At 40.7% G+C, this 22,781-nt stretch overlaps 1 protein-coding gene across 1 annotated transcript in view; it reads left to right on the top strand.

The window, feature by feature from the left end:
• The window catches only part of nkain2 (sodium/potassium transporting ATPase interacting 2), an 84,701-nt gene extending 63,712 nt beyond the window's left edge, over positions 1-20,989 (top strand). The window contains exons 5-7 of the mRNA XM_073493020.1: positions 7,395-7,455; positions 14,119-14,200; positions 17,549-20,989. Of these exons, the coding sequence (XP_073349121.1) occupies positions 7,395-7,455; positions 14,119-14,200; positions 17,549-17,558 (153 nt within the window). The 3' untranslated portion in view covers positions 17,559-20,989. The remainder of the gene's footprint in view (positions 1-7,394; positions 7,456-14,118; positions 14,201-17,548) is intronic.
• Positions 20,990-22,781: the final 1,792 nt, after the last annotated feature.

Here is a 22,781-nt window from a genome sequence, read left to right as displayed (position 1 = left end):
TTAACATAACTTCAACCAGAGCAGAGGAACTAATCAGTGAAATCACCCACTGTTGTTGTTATTTTGGAAAAGTCAACCTGCATACACTCAGCCCTCCGCTGCAAACAGTGGTGTAACCTTCACAATGAAGAGAATGTGCACAAATTACGACAATTTTAGACCAAATAATGAACAATATCAACAACTCTAGTTAAACATGTTTTGCTCCAAATTGGCTCCTATCTTTGATTTATGCGTGGTGTGAAATCCAAAATGAGGCAGTTCTTTTAAAGTGGCTTTTTAGCTATCAAGACAGTCTGAGACGGACCAGTATTCAGTATGCATGATACAAGTAGAACTAGCAACACAGAACCCTGTTATTAGGTCACCGAGGAGGCAATAACAAGAGTCTGCAGCCATAGCTCAGCTCCATGAGGTTGTACGTAGGGACAGAGGTGCCTTCAGCTAAATACGAATCTCAGTATGCTAACATGTGCACACTGACAATGCTAACATGATCACTAAAGTGATTATATTTATTCCTGAGGGGGATCATACATGTGTGTGCTCAGTTTCATGGCAATGCATCTAATCGATGCAAGGTGAGATATTCCACTCAAGATTACAAATTTTAACCTCATGCTGTTAATATGGGAAAAGTCAGGAAATCACAAAATGTATTAGGATTCATAATTTTAGGACCATGAATATAACTTTATTATACTTATCATGAAACATGTGCTGCACAGGGAGTTTATAGATTGAATGCTAATTTTCAACTCCTGCCCCTATTTGGGCTTTTACATGTACAGCATAATTAAAATGTACAGCTTTCAGTGGTCAGTGTCTTAAAACCACAAGACACACAAAATACAATAAGATACACATACCACAAAACATCAATACACAAATAACCTACATACATACTTTATAACCTGCACTTAAACTTTCTAATGTGTTCCAGAGTTAACAGTCCCTTATGAAGAAAGATGATTGTCTAAATTCAGATTTACAATGTGGTATTTTACAATTGCCATTCACCATGTTCTGGACTAGACTGTTAATACATTTGAAAATTAATATGAGAAAACAAAAATGAGTAAAGCTCTCAAGAGTAATCCATCCATACGTCGTTCAGGTATTTCAGTCTGAAGAAAACAGGTGGACAGACGTACAGACCATCGAGCCAAGAAACACAATCAAGAATGTTTTTTCACATGATGATGTACAAGATGTTCCGTACAAATTACTTAATTACTTAAAAAATAAAGTGAACCACTGAAAAAGACACAAGTAATTAAAGGGAAGCTTTTCATAGACAGTCCCAGGTCTGTTACTAATAATGAGTAGGATGGCAGTGTTTTCTGTGACCACAACAAAGGGACAGTGTTTTGTTAATTCTGTTATCTAATCAATGTCAAGAGAATTCATAGGGTAATGTATTATTGTAATAGTAATTAGTGTATACTGTAGGAAAAGAGAACTCATTATCCGTCACTGTGGTACGAAATGGAGTCATTAGCATCTGAAGTGTTGTTTTTATTTTCATTGTTATTGACAGGATTGAATGTGACATCGTGCTCTTTGACCAGAGACAATGATGTCGTGTTCGGGTCAAATCATATTCATGAAAAGCAGCACGGGGACCCGATTTGTTTTCACAGTCGTTGTTATTCAAAGATCAGGGCGGAGAAAGAAAAGAGAAAGAACAACGCTGAGAATTGAATGTCAGTCAACCAAGACAACCGCTGTGCTCTACAGCGCTAATCCCATATTTGTTGAATAAGTAAAACCTCCCTTTTTTTTTTTGTCTGTCATTGGTTTTATATTTTTGTTTTTCAAATTAAAATAGGTAAGAACTTTCTGCATTAATCTAAGAAAAAGCTTGCAAAGGGGATGATAAATAGCAGCTGCAAAATTGTTGCATGATTCGAGGGGTGAGCGAGGTTGGTAGTGGATTTTAATTTGTGATTCATTTGTTGCTCTAAGTTTTGTGCAGTTTTACACAAGCAACAAATGGCACAAACAAATGTAGATTTAAGTAATTGGACGTAATTATTGATTGCAGTGTTACAGTGATTTTTCAAAGCAGTGTTGACTGGCTGACAAAATATTTCCATCACACATAATTTACCAAGGGCATGGGGGAAAAAAATGGAGCAAAATATGAGTGTGAGCTTAACCAAGGCCTCTTCAGTACATAAACAGATTTAATCCAATGAATGTGACACCTTGATCACAACACAATTTATCTGCAGTAGAATGATGCAGCTTTAATTGAGGTTAATACATTTTCATGGCAGAGTAATACATCCAACACAAACGAGATTATCACACAGGCAGACACCAGCTCTACAATTAAGATTCCTCATAAACAGTCTGAAGGTTGTGGGTGTAAAGACGCAGGAAATGGGAAATAATTAATTATGGGTCTAAATAACATCATGATCTTCTGAAATGTTGGTCATACATCAACCTGTTAGCTGATTCAGTTTTTTCACAACCTTGAGGGAGATGATGCCGTGGCGTCAGCAAATTTCCGCTGCTATTGTTTTGGCAAAATGCAACCTCACCTTCCTCCTTGTTGGAGGTCGAACTACGTCACAGGGTGACTGACCTATAACTGCCTTCCCAATGGCATCGGTCCTTGCATTGGTGAAAGGTCTCATCCCTTGACGTTTCCCCCTGAATTTCTGGTCTCTGGCTATGCAGAACACATACTGGAGGTTTTCCCTTCCTTATCAAACAGCTGTTTGACATTCAGCTAATTTCTGCCCAAGCTCCTTTGAAAACTTTCAGGTTTTATCAGAATCTTTGCTAAGAGGGCCTTTGGGACTTGATTGGTGCAGGAGGGAAAGATTCAGTTATCTTTTGTACTTTAATGGCATTTCCTCGCCACATGGCAAATGTAGCCCGACACTTTTATGGGATTCATTATCATTTTGGGCACTGATGGTAAAGCATTCACTAATAAACCTTGTAGGGCTGATTAATCTACTGATTGTTTTCATGATTAATTGATAATCATGTAGTGTAGATAATGGGGTTGGGACAATTTAAAATTTTTCAAACCGGTTAGGTATAAGGCATAAGTTGGACTGGACCGGTTATACAGAATCTCACCACTAGATGTCGCACAAGACTCAGTCGCTCCCAAGAGGAACATAATGACAGCCCATGAATGAGAGTGTAGCAGCACTACAGTCCATCAGGGCAACTGCAACAGGTTGTGTTTCGCTACTTAAGTAGTTTGATCAATACAAAACAAAAGACAAAACAAATTCCACTGTAGTTGTTACATTGATTGATTTTCTATCAAAGGTAAAAGTACACACAGCCATCTTAATAGGATCTAACCATCTGGCAGTATCTCTTTGTGGTTGGTAGTTCGTTCCACCACTTTCGTCCTGACTGAAATAAATCAACATCTATCGGACAGATGCTATGAAATCCAGTACAGACATTCATGGTCCTCAGATGATGTATCCTAATGACATTAGTGATCCCCTATTTTTCTTACAGCCCCACCATGAGGTTCATATTTGGTTTAAGTGAAATGTCTCAAAAGCTGTTTGATGGATTACCTTTAAATAAATGTGGTACAGGCATCGGTGCCCCCCCAATTGTCTCCAATATTTTAGTTTATGATGAAATACCTGAAAAAGCTGTTGACATATTAGCAAATGCTAGCATGCTAAAAAACCAAAAGGGTAAATCACTTATGAGGACACTGTGAAACTAGAAGGTGTAGGAAGCCGACTTTGCAGTCATTATTTTTGCAAACATTTGTTCAGAACATTCAGTTCAAGCTCTGAAAGGGAAAATGTCAAGAACATTTGACAGTCTTTTACCCACACCATTACTTTTCCCTGCCTTGAAATTATGCAATTACATTTTGCTGACTTGCTCATGCATAGCTTACTATATTGTTTACCATGGCAACGAGCACCTGCTGCACAGTATGTTTAAGAAATGGGATGAAGACGGTCCTCCTGCCTCCTGGGAAAGTCCTTCACCAAGCACATAAAAACCTTTTTATATGGATTTTGCTCTGAATGAGCTCCATGCCTCAGCGGGGTGCATTGGTGAAGTTGTACAAGTTATTGGTTGTCAGGCTGATCAGGGCAGCAGGGATCCTGTCCATGCTGAAGTGGTGCAATTTCCATTTCCATTTTCACTCGTCATCCCTCAGTTTGCTGCGGTAACTAGGTAACCCTGATCCACAGACAAAATGGATCAGTGTCTGTCTGAGAAACCTGGCTGGCTTTAATTCAGTCGATCTAAATGCAGACAGAAGCTGCAAACCAGGGAGGAAATGTTGAAAGCAACAAAGAGGGACAATGGAGATGCTCTTTTTCTCTCCTTTTATCTTACACATATACATTTTATGTCATTTTTATCTCACATACACAAGTGTTTGTCATTATGAGGATCCTCAATGATACATTGCATTCCCCTGCCCATGACCTTAACCAACACAACAAAGTGCCTAACCCCAACTCTTACCCTAACCTTAACCTAAACCTAATTCTAACCTTAACCTAAGACCAAGTCGTTACCCACAAACAGCCCTTTAATGTCCCCACTTTCCAAAACTGTCCCCACTCCTTGTCAGCTGATAAAACAGAAGTGAATGCAGTTGGAGCTTTCACTCAATACAGTGCATCCCTCCGCCAACAGTCCCTTTTGTACTCACTCACTCTTTCCTGGATCGGTACCAAAGGTTAATGGGGTCTGTTCTGGGCCAGGACCCATCCTTCATCAAAGTTTTGTGTATTCCTGCTGACAAACCAACCAACCAAATGATAAACCAATCAACTAAACAACCAACTAACCAGCCTCCCAACTAACCAATAAACAAATGGACATGGGTGAAAACAAATTAATTGTTATCAATAATATGTTCAGTTTAATATGTACATAATAATAATAATTAAGTTAAAAATTAATTCTAACAGCTTTTTTCCTTATTTGCTTTCTCATTTCACTTCGTGGGAATATAATAATCTGAATGCTGTGAGCTTCAGAGTATGAGTCACTCTGACAAAACCTACGGTGGACCAAAAAAAGAAAGAAAGAAAAAAATTACTTTCAAGGAGAAAGTCAATGCCAAGACATGTGGATGGTTGTTGTTTTTTTTATGTTAATCTTAGTCTATCAACATCTGTTCATGACATTTACCTGTATATTTCATGGAGAACTTTTTAGCCCTGCAAAAATCAAAATACTTGATACTTTAGTTAACATTTAACAGGCTAGTCCAAATATAGCCACTCAAACCCAGAGCTCCAGCAACAAACAAGATAAGGCACATTCACGTCACAACCCCGTGGCTCGCATCAGTGCAGCCCTGCTATCTTATTTGGGTTTCTTCACATCTTGACAAGATATAATCAGACTCATTGTAAACAGGATATTATGTTTACATGCAGCAACACCAAAACCAAATACTTGAGCATCCAGAATATTAACAGGATATTGATGTGCAGAGAAACACGCTCTGTCACGGCAGATGAAATGCTCTCCATTGCTAGGCGGCACGGCTCTGCACCCTGTTCAGTGGCACTAACAAAACTGCACCCAAAAGTCATTTTCCGAGGCAATGGGCCCGCAGAAGACAGAACAGGCTTCGGTTCGGATATTATTGCAAGTGACAGAAAACTCGCCCCAAACTCTTCAAAGCCTTTTAAACAACAGTTTGACTTTTTAACATTAAAATTCTGCCAGTAATAAAACATTTTAGCTGGCGGACGGTAGGTGGCAGAGGTCATATTAATCTTTCAAAATAAAGGTATTCTGTGAACTCCTGTCAACGGTAGTGACATCAAAGATTCAGTAGCCAGTAAAGTTTATCATCAACTTTGAGCGGTGGTAATTTTTCAAGGCATCGCTGATACATAAAGCCTCCTGTGTTATCCAAATTGATTTTCTCATCACCAGTGATCCCCTTGCTGATACTGGCAGCGTTGTCTACTTCCAGTATTTGGCTGAGCTTTAAGTGGATTCATCCCCCACTGAGCAAAACACTATATTTCTATGCCTCATCTACTTGTCAGAGACAGAGGGGGAAAGAAAGAAGTAGGAGGAGAGAGGAGAAATAAAGGAAAGGAAGGAAACGGTGATTGTGGAGGAAGAGAGAAAGGAAGGAAAGGGTGAGAGAGGAAGAAAGTACGAGGAAAGGAGTGAGGAGAGAGGCGCTTCGGGAGCTGAACATTATTTAGACTAAATGAGGTCAAGACCTTGAGATATACACTGAATCTCAAATGTGGTTGCTGTGTGTTTACGCCCTTGTGTACGGCTGTGTGTGTGTGCTGGCTTGTGTCCATGTAGTCAATAGAATACCAACCGGGTCAATGTCATTTTTCCTCTACTTAAAGCCTTATTTGGACAATAAGGGCTCTTTATTCAGGATAATATTATAGTCTAATGCCTCGTATAAACACATATGCCTCCATCACTGTCTGCCCACATCATTCCCCTCTATCTCTCTTTTCCTCCTCCATCATTGCTGGGTAATAAGGCCACTAAAAAAGCCGACCTTCCATTGAACACACCTTTCTGCATCTTCGCTCCTATCAGCCACCGCCTGCAGGTCGCCTTGGAAACAGATATCCAATGGGAGAGCGGATCAGGGAGCAAAGGTGTTCAGCTTGTGTGGACTGCTATATCACTGCACACACACACACAGAGCGAGCGTAATGCTTTTTGTGTGACAATGACAGCACACAAAAACACAGCATGGCGTCCCCTTTTTTGATAGTTCAACATGCAGCCGCTATTTTTTTTTTTTTTAGGTTTGTGAATGGCTCCAAACAGAGGTGAGACCACGAGGGGGAACAATGCGAGGCTCGCCTCGAGGTCACAGCGACACAACCGAGCCGGTGTGAGCTGTTCATTTCGACGATAGCAACAAATATGGAACTATCTACCCTGACGTTGTAAAAGTAAAGCAGTGGAGGGAGCTGAAAATTCAATTTCACCGATCACAATCTTATAATGTTAACCCTCAGCGCCATAATGGAGACAATGGTGCGACAATTTATTTTTTATATAGTCGAAAAGGGTTTGAAGATGTGTTTTAAAACAGTGTCCGCACACCTCTGAAATCGTTTACCTTTAGGCTGACCTTGTGGATGTCATTGAAGATGCCTGACATTCAGTGTGTGTGTGTGTGTGTGTGTTTGTGTGTGAGTGTGAGTGTGTGTGTCCATTGATTCAAGTGCTCTATTTTGGAGCAAAATACCACAGTGCTGTTCTGCTCCACTTACACCAACACCTGTTTCCTCTGTCTGTTCCAACTATCTGTTCAATGCCCATGCTTTCTCTATCTATCTATCTATCTATCTATCTATCTATCTATCTATCTATGTATCTAAGAGTAATCCTTCTGTTTCTGTTGCTCTCTTCCTCTCTAGTTGATGGGTTTTATCTACGCCTGCTATGTGGTCAAGCTCATTTCAGAAGAAGAGGATAGCTGTAAGTACAAAGTCAAACACATGCATGCACACACACATTTTAACAGCAGATCAAAAAAAGCCTTTAAAAGTAGATGTCTGTATTCATCCTTTGGTAAAAGTCACATTTTCTCAATCAATCCACTGTTCGCTAAAGTGCCACTTGTTGTTTTGCCTGTCAAGCTTTCCACTCCAGCTAATATGCAGTAAAAAATAAAAATTAATATTTGTATTGAATTTTTAAACAATGGGTCTTTGATTTCAGAAGAGTAAACAAAAGCAGGCGTCTGTCTCACTGCTAGTCGCTGCAGAACAAATGTTGCTAGCACTTGTAATCAGCTGTTGCTGGTTGGCTAATCAAGCTAATGTTAGCACAAAGAGTTGGTCGAACACCATCTTAAATATGCACTTGATATCTTCACTTCTCAGTCATCCAGGTCAGGGTAATTCTAGGTGCTGTATCGTAGGCAACTGGACTTGTTTCAGTTTCTTGAAGATGTTTCACCTCTCATCCAAGAGGCTTCTTCAGCTCTAACTAACTGGAGGGGAGTTGCAGGCTTTTAAACTCTGTGTGGGAGTGTCCTTATAGAGTCGTTAAGAACACGTGTGAGCTCTGAGGTGAAACGTCTTCAAGAAACTGAAACACAAACTTAGAAAGGCAGAGAAAGGGTAAGATTAGGGTTATTGTTAGAGACAGCTTCTATCCAGTGGAGAAGAACAACACAGTGGATGTGCTTGTTGAGAAGAGGGCTGTTTTACAGTAATATAACCCGTAACCCCACAAACCAACTACTTAACAGAACATGCTAACAATTGCAACAATTGTTTTATTCATTTCATATAATGTTTTTTATTTAAATATCCAGTCTAAGTGTAAGACAGCCCCGTGCACACTGCTGCAACATGTGTAGAAATCCAAAGCTTGACAAACTTGCTGTACTTAGTTATGGCTGCTAAGCTCTCATTGGAAAAATCACTGTTTACTGATTAGCAATTGAGATTTTATGGCTCAGTGTTGGCAGCAGCCATTCTTGTGAACAGGATATCTCAGGAGGGCCTTGAGGGGATTTCTTCAAATTTGGCACATGAAGTCCACTTGGACTCGAGGATGAACTGTTTAATTTTGTCGGTCAATGGATGAAGGTCAAGGTAACTCTGACCTCATTAACACAATTTTGGCCATTACTCAAATTTGTATGATGTCTAATAGGATAAAATGATTAAGTAATGGCATTTTATATCCAAAAGGTCAAAGGTCTACTTCATTGTGGCATCTGAATATTCAGCAAAAAATGAAGATAGTTTGGTGGGTGGTTCTGAGTCAAACTTGCCTTGTTTTCTCTTCTTCCCTACGTTCCTCTCGCTCACTCTCGTCGTAACGAAGCGGCAGGGTTTGAATGGAGCCATCTTGGACTGAGAGGCTTTTTTTTTACTGACCCTTACACAGAACTCAAAGTGAAACTTGTAGCCTCCGGAGTTTTGCAACCGGCGCCTCATTCATTTACAGTAACACTTGGAGAAAGAGACGAGGGGGTGTGAAGGACGAGGAGAGCTCGGTAGATGGCGGCGAGATCAAAGCTGCCTGTCTTTCACGCGTCTCTCCCACTTACTGACCACTTTCAAGCACCATCACCAGGCAACAGTCCTGGGAGGGAAAGAACAACCGTACATCATCTGTTTCTACGGCCTTTTATCAATTCATCGATGTAACCGTGGAATTTGGAAAGTGCGTATGTTCTTCAGCTGACGATCATTTATTGAGCGTTCGAAATTAATTTCATTTGAAGTGAGATACAAGTAACAGAAGAGCAGGATGAGGCGGATCAACATGTTAATTCTGTTGTGTTTTGAATGCAGCGCGTGTCCGTGCGCATTAACTCCAATGAGCCCATTTACCTGAGGCCATCAGTTTAGTTATTCCATTAAACCAGATGCGGACGTTTCTGCCGGTGGATCAATACCCAAGCATGTCTTATTCAACACTGAATTGAGGATGCTGTTTGCTTACACATAAATATTGATAGGCAATAAATGCAGGCTGGATCAGTGGAAATAGTTCTGAAGCGCTGAGAGGAGGCACGTTTTCCTGCTTTCCCTTCCTGCCCGAGGAGGATCGGGGATTGAGATTGACGGGGGTAAATGATTTCCATCTGCTGTTAAAACTGTGGGCCAAGCACGCAAGGCCAGCTTCTGTTTCGAACGCCTCTTCATGTGACTCCCCCCGTGCTCAGTGAGGTCACAGATAAATATTAGATCAGCAGATTGTAGTTAAGAGTGATGTAACACAGTTGTTATCCCACTTTTATGGCTTGTAATTGAGTTTCAGGGGTTATTTTTTGAAATGAGAATTTTTCAACACTGCGTTTTAATAAGCTTTGTGATGACAGGAAGCCTAAAATGCCACTTGTTCCATGTCTGAATAATTAATGTCTAACAGTTATTATTTGGCCTTTGCTTAACTGTTGTATTTTGGCCCTCGGCTCTCGACGCTGCACATTCCTGCTCGTTTTTGCACCCTGGGAGAGAGTTTGTTGGAACTAAGCACCGACTTTAGATGAGAGAGAGCATTTACATATTAAATCATTCTTATCTTCACTGTAGCAACTGAAATCTTATTTACAGGCTTAATATTGGAGCCGTCATCAATCAATTTTGTGTCTAAAGGCCATGAAAACATGTTTTTTTCTATGTGTGATGGAGCTCTGCACCATAAGTTTTGGTTATTCCACGTGCAGAATTTTGGTATTTTGTCTCGCTGGTTTGAAGTGAGTTCAGGAAAAGATGATCTCACAACAGACGGGCGCTGCAGGCCGTTCTGTTCATTATCGCTCTGCGCTCCGATTAGATTTCACCCCGCTCCGCTCAAATTACTCACTTTCTCCCAAAAAAAGAAGAAGAAATCTGCTTTGTATTTTAATTTTAGCAAATTAGGTATCAAATAACTGAGCAGCCAAAATTTCAGAGCAAGAATTGATTTATTTCAAGTTACACCTAGATGCATTCTGGGTCGGGTATACTTTTGATGCCTTTGGAGCGGGAGATGAGGCAACGCTCCGGCCTCCATCCAAAATCCTCCCGCCCCTGCTTCCTGCTTGCTCATGCTCTGTCTAACAAGCAGTAGCTAAGGAGGGAAAAGGGGTCAAAAATTGGCATTAGCATTCACCTAGCAGACAAAAGCCAGATGTTCGCTGGTGTTGGTGGGTTTTCAGTCCAGTGTGAAAGGGGCATTAATGACAGTTGTGTGATCGTGGTTGGCTTGCGTTGTCAGCACTGTAAAATCTGATCAAACCAGACCCTCACAGCCCTGAATAAGCAGATAAGCTGAGCTTTAGAATATTAAACTCTTCATAAATAAGTACAAACACTTTGGTTTTAATTGTGTCTTATTTAGTCATGAATATTTAATGTTTTAAAGAGATACTTATAATTAGAAGCGTAGCTTACAGGGGCTTTTACAGATTCGGACACGTTTCACTGCCATGCATCACCAGCTCACCATCTATTCCTCCACAAGCTGTTTGGGAGCTGAAACCCAGCATGAGAGGCATGTTACACACCTGACATGTAACCAGCCTGTCACAGGGCTAACACATGCAGACAAACACACTCACACTCACACTCACACCTGAAGGTAATTTGCAGTTCACCTAAATTTAATCTCTTTAGACTGTGGGAGGAAACGAGGGCACAAACACAGGGAAAACATACAAACCTGAAAACAAAGAGTGCTTAATTGTAAGTGATTGCCACACGTTTTCTCAAGGGACGAATCCTATCAGAGGGAATCGGGATTCAAATTGAGGTTTCAGGCCACTATTAAGGCTTAATGAATGCGTAGGCAACGGTGGCGCCGTGTCACATGCATCATTTTCATGCGACAGGCAGATAATTTCCCACCCGTAATAATTTTTGAGATTCACTGTAATCTTCGTGTTTCCGAGCCTCGGCTCCTGAACGCGCCGCGCGATAATGCAGTCTGGGAGACTAAACAATAATCAGGGAGCTTTGTTGGAGAAATGTGCCGTGGGTGAAGAAGCTAATACTCATTGAGGACCTATGAAGATTTTGAGTTGCTGAGGAAGCTAATTACTCTGATAATTATGCTGTGCGTGTGTGTGTATATAGGATGTCTGTGTGTGTGGTTGAGTCTGTGTGTGGGAGATTAATCATTACGGTCCGTCTTATCTGCCTCACAGCGACTCAAATGTGTCAGATTCTTATCACACACATGAACAACACGCATACAGACACACGGCCATCCTTCTTTATTTTAATAATGAACATTCACAACTGGAAAAATAATTAAATGCCACAATAATTTTAAATAAGCCGACCTTAAAAAACAGGAAATCTGTTTGCTGCTTTCCTCATACTACATTTTGTGGCTTCTGGAGATATTCACTCATTGGACAAATCCTTGGCCTTACAAATGACGGATCAGAATTTTTTTTAATCGCGCTGCTCCAGTTTGATAAACAGCACAGCGACAAGGTTAGAGGCTCCATTTCCTCTCGTGTTCGAAGGGTCGAGCGTGGCAGAAACTGTGCTGAGACTATTTGACTGCGGCATGAATCAGCAGGAAGCCCTCACCGTTCACACCAGGCCATTCCTCCTCACAAAAGGCTCTGCACAAAGGAGGAGTACATCAAGCGCAGGCAGTGGCTCTGCATTGTCTGAGCGGGAAACAACCATAATGAGCAGAATGATCTTAAAATATCACAGCGTTGCAGCGGTTCAGGCAGACTGCTGATAGACAAAGAAGATCATCTGTTGTCCCGTTGTGTGGCGAAATCACAAATTTCACATGAATGTGTTAAGAGGATTAAAGGGGACGTGTGAGAACTCACAGCTGAGATGTGCTGATGAATTTTTACATCACCTCAGATGAATTAAAAGATCAAGAAAAGGCATGTGAGGGTGGAAACCTTGACCCGCAGAGTTGAATAGCTCTTCAGACTCCCACACTGTGATTAAACGTAACAAATCATTTTAATGCTGAATTGAACCTGATGAATGGAAATCAATTAAAGTCATAGTTATGCGTTTTGTAAAACAGAGCAGTGCATTATTTGGGGGGAAATATACGTATTATCTTTCACACCTAGAGTCAGATAAGTAGATACCACTCGCAGTTCTGTTCAGTTACACTCACAGCTGATTAGCTTAGCTTATCATCAAGACAGGAAACACAGGAAAGAGCCGCCTGCTAGCTCCTCTAAATGTCACTAATTCTTGTTGTATCTTGCTTGTTCAATCTGTACATGAACGGAAATGTAGAAATGACAAATTTGCGGTTATAAGGCGAGTAACATGCTGAAAGCAAAGATATGCAAACCCCAGTAAAACTACATTTACATTATTTTGTTTTTCTATAAGAATGAAACAAACTCAATATAACACTCTGGGGTGTGACTATTTTGCCTGCATGTACGCAACAAAATCTGTAAAGAGTGACATTTCCATTGGTCAGACCGGTGCCAGGGGCGCCCCCAGAAATTCTTCATATGGGGGGTTAGAGGAGGCCACTGTAAATATTTGGGTGGCCACCAAAAGGTGGGGCTAAAAGGTCGGGTGGAGTGGAGTGACAGAGGGTCAAAAGCTCAACTTTTGTTGTTGTTTTCATCTTATTTTCATTATTGATTTACTGTAAATGAACAGTAACTCATGCTAAATATCACATACAAGCATATTATGCATACAGTAATCATTACTGAGAAGCTTATTATGCACATGAGCTCCTAGTCCGAACCGTTAGCTGCACAGCTAACTGAGCTAACGGCAGCTACAGTTAGCAGCAGTCAGCGATCACTCTGCTGCTTTGCTGCCCCTTTTTTGTTTTAAGTGTGAATTTGAGATGCAGTTCTTACATATTGCGCCTTTAAAAGGAGCTACAGCATTACATCCACTCAACACATCATGAGATGTAAAGATATGAATACATAACAGCTCCATGCATATTCATTCACTGTTTAGTCAACTAGATTTTTTTTTTGATAGGCATCCACAAACAAGTCAGTGAAATCAGTGCATTTGTTGGGAATCAAATTACCCGACTGCGTTTGATGCTGGCTTGGACTCGTATCCCTGCTTATTGCAGGCTTTAGGTAAACTTACAGCTACTTTTATCTCGCGGCGACAGCCAACTTCCACATTGTACTTGATGTTATGAAATCATACTGAATAAATAAGAAAGTATGCTGCTGATCAAGGTGAGGAAGCGCCCTTTTATGAGCTCTCCAACATCAAAGTAAAAAAAAAAATATCCTGGCCTCCTCTCTTCAAAAGTCCAGGCGCTCTGCCTTAGACTGAGGGAAGCAACCACCTGCTGGCAGCTCCACAGCCCGGGAATCTGTGGAGCCATCCTCGATAATTTAGGAGCCGAGAGTATTCTCAAGGCATAAATATATATCGCTGCGTAAGTCTTCGTCTTCCCCCTCTAATAGGAATAGAATTGCATCACAGGGTTTTTATATAGGTTGAGGCAAAGTTTTCACTCTAAGCATTTCCCTCCCCTGATTAGCTGTGCAGCAGCAGCAATAGAGGTGGTGCTTCTGGTACAAAATGTCCTGTTGAGACCTCTGTAGGTGTGGGAGGCCTAATGCAATGAATCATCTGTGGTGGGAGGTTCCCAGCTGATAACCACAAAGGCGCACACGTCTCTCTAATTGATGTTGTTTTTGTGCAGTTGACTTTATAGGAGGGTTCGACTCGTATGGTTACCAGGGGCCTCAGAAGACCTCCCACCTTCAACTACAGCCCATGTACATGTAAGTATATTTATACTCACTGTATCTTCATGTCTGCCCACAAACACGTTTTAAAATACACACCCACAACATTTATTTTAAATAAGAGCGTTAAATAACATACATTTGGTAAACGGTGAGCAGATATCCACTTTTCATTTCTCACTGCTTTGAATCAGCCTAGCCACAAGGAAATACACTCCAGGGGCCTCATGTCTGAAATCCTATCTTAACTCAGTTCTGGAGAACATTTAGGAGTTTTGGTATTGCAGGATCATAAATGCAGTAAAAAATCATATATTTTCTTAAAATAGGAATTAACTATTATAGAACCATCCTAACTGAAGAATGCCCTAAGTTAGGAATGCAAAGTTAGGATGGTCTAAATCAAACCAATTTTAGCCTGTTCAAGAAGCTAACACTGATGTTAGCCTGTTGGAGAAGCTAACTCTGATTAGCCAGTTAACTTTAAATTTCTCTGACCATGTCCAAGAGTTAATATAATGGGTATACATCCTCTCCTCCACCGACACCAACACAATAATGTCTCTGACTTATCAAAGCTAAAATTGAACACCTGTCTTCAGTTGTCCATGATTGCAAGCTAGCAAGCCAGTGACAAGTGAAGTGAGATGGTTGTTGTCACACACACACACACATACAAACATGACAAGATGAGTGCCAATGGTAGAGTCAAGGATACAGTTCAAGGATACAGTTCTGGATAGCATTCATCTGCCTTTGATATCAAGAGTTTTGCAGTGTGGATGATATAAGCACATTCTCGCTGTATCAGCATCAGGGCTTATCATTTATCAGCACAAGGTCTCATCACTTATCACTGTTCGCTGTATCCTTGATGGCGTTTTCGCTGAAGCTGTGTTTCATAATTAGGTATTTTACCCACATCGACTGAGAAGATCATCCTCCTGAGAATTGTTGTTGAGGAATAAAATAGGTTTTGTTTGTTTTGTTTTGTTTTGTTTTATCTGTGGGATGGATTCTAGTTTATATGGTGATTTCCTGAGGCTGAAACCATAGATTCCAGTTTCATGGAGACTTTCAGCTATTCTTAGGTGGGAGAGCCAAAAGGATAACGCAAAATGAGTCTGAGTCCCGGCTCAGACAGCCCTGCATCAATCTCGCCGTCTCGCCTCGTCCGGCGGATGGCGAGAAGCAATACAGCAAAAGCTACACCGCTGTAACAAAACAACAATACGCAATAATGGTGATTCCACTGATGCGCAGCGGACAGGTGATCAATAGTTGCTTTTATTAGAGAAAAGAGCCCGAGCGAATTAGAGAGGAGGGATACAGACGGACCGAGCGAGAGATCGAGAAAGAGAAATTGAGATCAAGATGGGCGAGAGAGCACTGGATAGAGAGAAGGAGAGAGAGCGGGACAGCGGGAGAAAGGAAACACAGAGTGATGGATGAGACGTTGGGCTAAACAAAGAAGAAAGGCAATAAAGGGCCATTCTGTAGTTTTATATGTCCCTTGTGGAAGTCATAACACAGATCATAAATCACCGACCCCCAAGATAATGGCTACACACACACAAACACACACACAAGAGCTGGAGCATGACTGCAAATATCTATGCACACACAGACGCAGGTACGAGCACACACACTCAAAACGCCGCACACAAACACACCTGAATGTGCTGATAGACATCTTGCGTTTGCTCATTAATGTACGCACACATACAGAGACACATGTAACATGCACACACACACACAAACGCACAAACATCATCAATATGCTATCATTGTTCCCCAGCTGTTGTCCCGTCGCTTTGGTGTTTATTAGCTCTGGCCAGAGGGACCAATAAAGAAGCATCAGCTGTACCGTCCCAGTGGAAATCTCTCCCTCCTCTTTCCAAGACACTCTTTCAAGCAGCCACCCACACAGATACACACCAACAAAAAATAAAATAACAACAATTACTGCCTCCAGAGTTTTGTAGAAATATGCTCTCCTTTTCCAGAACAGAAACTCTTTTAGATCAACTTATCGTTGACCTCCAGAAGCATGTGTTTCTCCGGGTGTATTCAAATGAGAGTAAGAGAGAGAGAGAGTTTAGCATAATCCCAAACACTGCCTAACCTAAAAATATGTAAATAATAACAATACACAGAGAGAAAAGAAATCAGGTGCTGGCCACAAACATCTTTATTCATTTTTTTTTCCCACAACTGGTGTTTTATTTCTGCATCTGTTGTTTCAGCCTCGTGATTACACTCGTGATTGCACTCATAGCTGGTTGGTTTTGTTCAGTTCATGAAACACGTGGAGGTTTTTATCCCTGTATCAGGCTTTTGTCCATGGAAAAACATATTTCTTTAGGAATCCAGGATACTGACATTATTAGGTATATTAAACAAAACAAACTAAACAAACAACTCTTTGTTTTCATGACTGAATAAACTGAATAAACAAACTGACCTCAAAGGATGACACAGTTTCATACTGTTTTACTTTGTTGACATGTGGCGGACCCTGCCACCTTTCTAGCTTCAAACAGTGTTCTGGGGACCTTTTTTTCCTCTCAGAACAGCTTGTTTATTCAGTTAAGGAACTAATAAATATTTCTGAGTTTGTATTATTACCTTATCAATATTGTAAATATTACCTATTAGTTTCTACATTTTTTTCAAAACTACATAGTGTACCTTTAATTGAAGACTTAAATGCCTTTATTTTACTTGTAACAGAGTATTTCTTCACTGTGGTGTTGCAATGTTTTCTTCTCTAAGCTATAATAAAGTAGCACAAGTGGAGAAGGGTCATAAAGTCTTGGGAACTAACTCAGTAATGTCCATTATACAACAAAGATTCGCTAATGTTAGCAACCACAAGCTAACGGTCATACCAGACCAAACGAGCAGTGAGCTTGTATTCGTGCCTTTCCTGATACTTTAGGTGAAAGTATCAGAGCCAGTGTGCAGACGTGAAGCTCTCCCTTGAGCATTATTATCTTTTATAAAATACGCAGCGCCTCTGATGTCCTCATCAAGCAACATTATGTTGTTGGGCTAATTTGCCCGAGTGAATCTCTTTATCAAGGACGCCGCTGAGCTAAATGCACCACTAAGCATTTTATCATAAGCCTGTTAATCTTTACTGTTCTCAGTTATGCCTCAACCTTCTCAAGTAGCTTCAACGTTACATAAAACATCGTTTTTTCAGCGTACAGTACGACAGCAGACTGAATGTTCTTTATGAGGCTCGACATGCCGTCTTTTCACGACTCGCCAGTGACGGTTTAAAGAGCTTCACATAAACATTTAGCTTTAAATCTATACAGCAGTTAAAATGGATTCAGTCACTGTTTTGAATAACACTCTCCTGTTTTCTTCATCCAGGTCAAAGTAAACCCAGGAGCTACACGAGGAGCGCTGCCTTACCAGTGACCACTGCTTAACATCCTGCTTTTACTACTCCAACTGTCTTTTAATGAACAACAACCGAGACACAGACAGACAGGATACAGAGGACGCCGAGACACTTTCAACCTACAACCCCCCCCCCCAGTACTTGGTCAGATTGTTTGCCTGGTTTTGCCCGTCTGTTGTTTTGTCACGGCGTTGGATCTGTTCCTGATGAAACACTGGCCTCGTGTGGTTGAACACGGTAACTGCAGGACATGTGTGACACAGCCAGCCCCCAGTAACAACATTTTTTCTTTTGTCTCTGAGGGATCAATCAGGAGCCAGTGACTTGCTTGCTTCCCTCTTGTGCCGTTGGGTATCTGCATTGTGAAAGAAAACCAAAGAGGCCACGGCTCATTGGTGGATTGCTGACGCGTTTCTTTCGGGCCTCTTCAGGACAGATGTTAATACGGAGCCCTGTGTCGTGGTATCTAACAGCTCTCGAGTGCAGATACCAAAGAGACACTTCAACATGTACACAATAGAGCCTGTTTATCCATCTCTGGAACGTTTTAGCTCTTTGTGCCTGACAGATTTAGACACTGGACTTCCAACCATCAAGCATCTACTAACACGACTACCGATACAGGAATGTCACACACATCCTTTTCTTTCTTTTTTTCTACTTTTCGGTGCATTTGGGGGGCGACGAAGCGAAGATGGAGGTCGTGGGCTGGACTTTTTATTTCTGTTGTTACATCAGAAAACATTGAATGTTAAAATAACAGCGTGTGATGTGTAGATTAACATACTGTCACTTCATACGTGCATGTGTACAGGAAACAGACACGCTCAGATACATCAAGCATGCACACACATACACAATCGCACACACACACACACATAACAGATGTATTAACTTTTTTACAACTAATGTGAATCTTAATGTTTACAATAGAAATTCAGTCTGCCGAGACAGAAAGACTGAACACCGGACAGACGGACAGACAGATTGGGAGACAGACAGGAGACTCTGTGATGTTTTAAGCTGCAGCATCCTAAAGGCTGTGGGGTGTTTTCTGCCATATTAATACAAACGGGGCGGTTTGTTCCTGATGTGTCTTTTTGGTCTCTTCCTGTCTAAATATTTTGTCTTCCATCTAAGACAGACCGGCAGAGGTAGATAGAGACAAAGAAAAAACATCCACCGAAGAGGGATTGAGGTCAGTCAACAGTTTCCCTTCCACCTCTTGTCTTTTTCGTAGCTCTCGATGCCAAGCTTCTGTTGATACTCGCCCCATCTCTTTCAGCAGGCAACTTATTCCCTTGTTTTAAAAAAAAAACCCGCTGTGAGCCCAGTACAGCTTCCCAGAAACAAGCCTTATCTGAAGCATCCACAGAAATAGTTCAAGCAGCAGCCAAAAAAAAACGTCCACAGGCTACGCTTACGTAAAGAGAAAAAGACACGCCGTTTACAGAAATGACAATCACAGTCAGAGTGGCCTGAATATCATCTCGATTGGCTTTTTTTTTTGCACCGTAAATGTGACAAAAAGCTGACAAATGACTGTTGTCATCAAGCAGGAGCATCTAAGTTAGATTATTTGGTTATTTATTGTCTTTGATTGGAGGGAATGGAAACGACAGAGGCTGAATCTTCGACGACACCCTCGCCTGCAGACTAACTAGGACAAACATTATACCAAACATTACAGGTGAAAGGGAAGGAGGGTGTCCTTCCCTTTCACCTCACTACTCGAATTTTAATGTTGAAAGTGCCAACTGTCTCACCACGTGGATATCTGTAGAGCCTGGCTGTCTGGAAGCCGCAGACTGGGACCAAAATAATGGGTCTCAGGTTCTTTTCTTTGGCTCCAGTGTAAGAAAAAATAGAAAAATACACATTTGCATTCCAGGCTGTCAGCAGGTTTTCTTTTTTTTTTTTAATCTGCTCAGAAAAAATCAAACCGATTCCTTCTGGAAATGTGACTGAACAGTTCACATTTGTGGACCAAACGTTTCGAGGCCTTCAAGGTACATTTCTGGGTGCAAACACTGGCTTCAAGGATGGACTGACCGACTATTTCGCCTCAACAAACTGATCTCAAAGTCCACCTTCCTCCCCCCACCGCCTGCCGGTTATCTTCAGCAGTACATGTTTTGTAACAAAACTCTGTGGGTTACGTTCAGAGCCACTGCCCCCCCGCGAGGCTCCGCTCACGGTCACTCTGGAGGACAGGAACAACATTTTTGTGTGTTTGCATGAGTCGTTTCCCAAACTGTTGCGTATTTAATCTCATGCTGCGTGTGACTAACTAGCTACTTAAAAATGGGAACTGTTTGGTTTGTCGAATGCTCCTCAACTCTCTTCAAAGAGTCCTAAATGTGAACTTTGTGATTTTTTCTATAAATAACACAGTCTGAAATGTCCGCCGAGTAAAAGGAGTAAAATAGCTACTACAATGTAAAACGATGAAATGTAACTTTGAACTTCTAGACGTTTTTTAATCACATGTGGCCGTGTTTACTGTTTTTTCTAGTTGACTACTAATGTATGATGTTGTGTACAAGTGGGACTACTATGTTTTATTTCTTCTAATTGTACAGCGTATTTGAAATGAGCGAGCGAGCGATGAGGAGGACGGAAGGAGGGAAGATAATTAGTTGCACTATAGTCTGTAATTCTTTCATGAACCGTTCTGTCAGGGCACATAATTAACTTTACAGTGTTCATTTATATTTGAATTATCAACCAACACCACACACGGCTATTCCATAAATAAAGCGACTGCAGATAATAAAGAGTCATTTTTCAAAATTCAAATCAGGAGCTAATGCGGTGAAAAAGGGTACAATCCATTATTTAGAAGCTTAATTAAAAAAGATAGTCGCTCATATCATTAGCAAATGACGCTATTTGAACTGAAAGTTAATTTATTTTTGTATTTATTTGCCTTTAATTGAGTCGATCAGTTCGATGTTACCTAACCAACCCGACACATCTAACATACAGTCGAGACTGAAGCAGTCGTTCACAAACTCAGAAAGGATTTCAGATGTATAATGTGACTCCGGTGTGTGTGCGTATGCGTGTGTGCGTGCCTGTTAAGACTTTGTACTGCAGTACGCCGTTTCTGTGTCATGGTGAACTCGAACGACACTTAACCCAGAGGCTGCAAAAGCAACAACTTCAACCCGGATAAATCACAAGGAAATTAAAGATCTCCTCAGAGATTGTTAATGAAAAAGCAATAACAACATTAATAACATATTAAAAAGTAATAATAATGACAGGATGTCTCTTTATCGTCACGGTTGTTTGATCACATTCATACTTTGGAACAGTCAACAGAGCTTTTTGTCTGTAGATATAAGAATGCACATCTGTACAGAGAGCGGTAAATATTTGCAGAAGAAGTCGGAGCTGTTATTTTGTTGGTGGTGTCAATAAACATTCAGTCAAGCTATTGTCTCTCAATCTGTCCTGAAATAGAACAACTTCATTCTGTCGTGAGTGTTTATTACACTAATATGACACTGAGTGAATGTGAATAATGTAGGGGAGGACATGGATCTTGTGTTTGGCCAGAGTTCACAAAATCAGAAAATAAATTGTGCATTTGATGAGCAAAGTGCAGCATTTCAGATTAGCTTTAACTATCTCAGCAAATGTTGTGACGTCTTCAATCATCTAAAGAATGTATGATTAACTAATAACAGCTAACAATTGTGTTTAAACCATTAATTTAAAAAAATCAAAATCGTTCTAACGTGTAAAATCCCATCAAAGAAATTAAAGAAGCTGATTAAATTAAAGGAGCAATTTGTAAGTTATGTAAGATATAACAGTTTTGATGTTATATTGTATTGTGTTGCTGAGATTTCTACTGAAGTTAGCATGCTAACCAGCTAGCCCTTATCCGTACAGGTCCAAAGCTCCTGTGCTAGTGATGTAAACACCAACACACACACAACTTAGTGCTCTGAGCTTCCAGTCCAAAACCGCTAGCTACATGGCTAACTGAGCTCACCACCTATGGGCAGTTACATATAGCAGCAGTTAGTGGTTACTCTGGTGATATGCTGCCCTCTATTTATTTTGAGAAAATGGCCAATTCTTACATATTGCACCTTTAAGTCTATTTAATTATTGCCACTGTTACTTTTCCAATTAGATTAAAAAAGAACAAAGCTGTAAATGGCAACAACAAAAAAAAAATTCAATAATTAGATTATATGAATATAGATAAATAGATCAAGCAAGAAAAGTGTAGGACCGAGGATAAAACCCTGAGGTACTCCACAGCTCAGCTCAGCTTCTTTATACAAGCAGTAGAGAGTGCTCATCTTAGAAATGTGCTCCTACACATCAACTAACATCAACATTTAATTACTTTCATGTAAATGTAAAGGGGAATATGGTGTGAGAGGAACATTACTCAGTGTCTGTACATCAATACAGGAACATGTGTAACTTCCAGTGAAAAAACAATAACCAGATTTTCTCCGTGGCTCTGGGTTGACTTGTTACCGTTCACCACTGACTAGAACCATCTATGTTGGTTTAACTCCTTCTCTTTTCATGGTGGCTTTCTCACAGAAGTGACTGACTGTACATAAACTACACAGCTGGGAATAAAGTAGACAGTGGAGAAGGAAAGTCTGTACTGTGTCCTCTGTTCTCTGACTCCTTTCAGACATTTGTTTTGTACTGTCCGTGACCTCATATTATTAACATCTGCTTCGTTATGCATGTGAATGAAAGTATTTATACTGAGAGTTATTTCTTTTGGGCGTCCCGTGTTGTCCAATAATGTTTTTTCCGGTATTTGAGCCCTGCAGATCCACTTTTAAAAATGACTGAAATGAAGGTGGACCTGTTGGAACAGGATCCTAAAAGACAGCTGAGGGCGAAACCCAGATCACTTGCTCTTTCGATTTGAGTTCACTCATCTGACCAGTCATCCGTTTCTCCTTAAGTTGCACACACACACACACACACACACATACATACAGAGAGAGAGAGAATCATTTCCAGGAAGCACTATTGTTCATTTGCCAAGGATATACGCAGGTAATCAGTACGAGGAGAGGAGTGGGTGGTTTTCTTACATCCTCATCTAGCGCTCAAAGCTAAATTCCGTGTTTAAATCCCTGAGAATAATTGTGTTTAAGTAAAACATGAAACATCTACCCAATTAGCACTAAACACCTATTGAGTTAGAAA

This window comes from Pagrus major, chromosome 22 (genome assembly GCF_040436345.1).
Source record: "Pagrus major chromosome 22, Pma_NU_1.0".
Lineage (NCBI taxonomy): Eukaryota > Metazoa > Chordata > Actinopteri > Spariformes > Sparidae > Pagrus > Pagrus major.
This window is presented reverse-complemented; position numbering and strand designations above follow the sequence as displayed.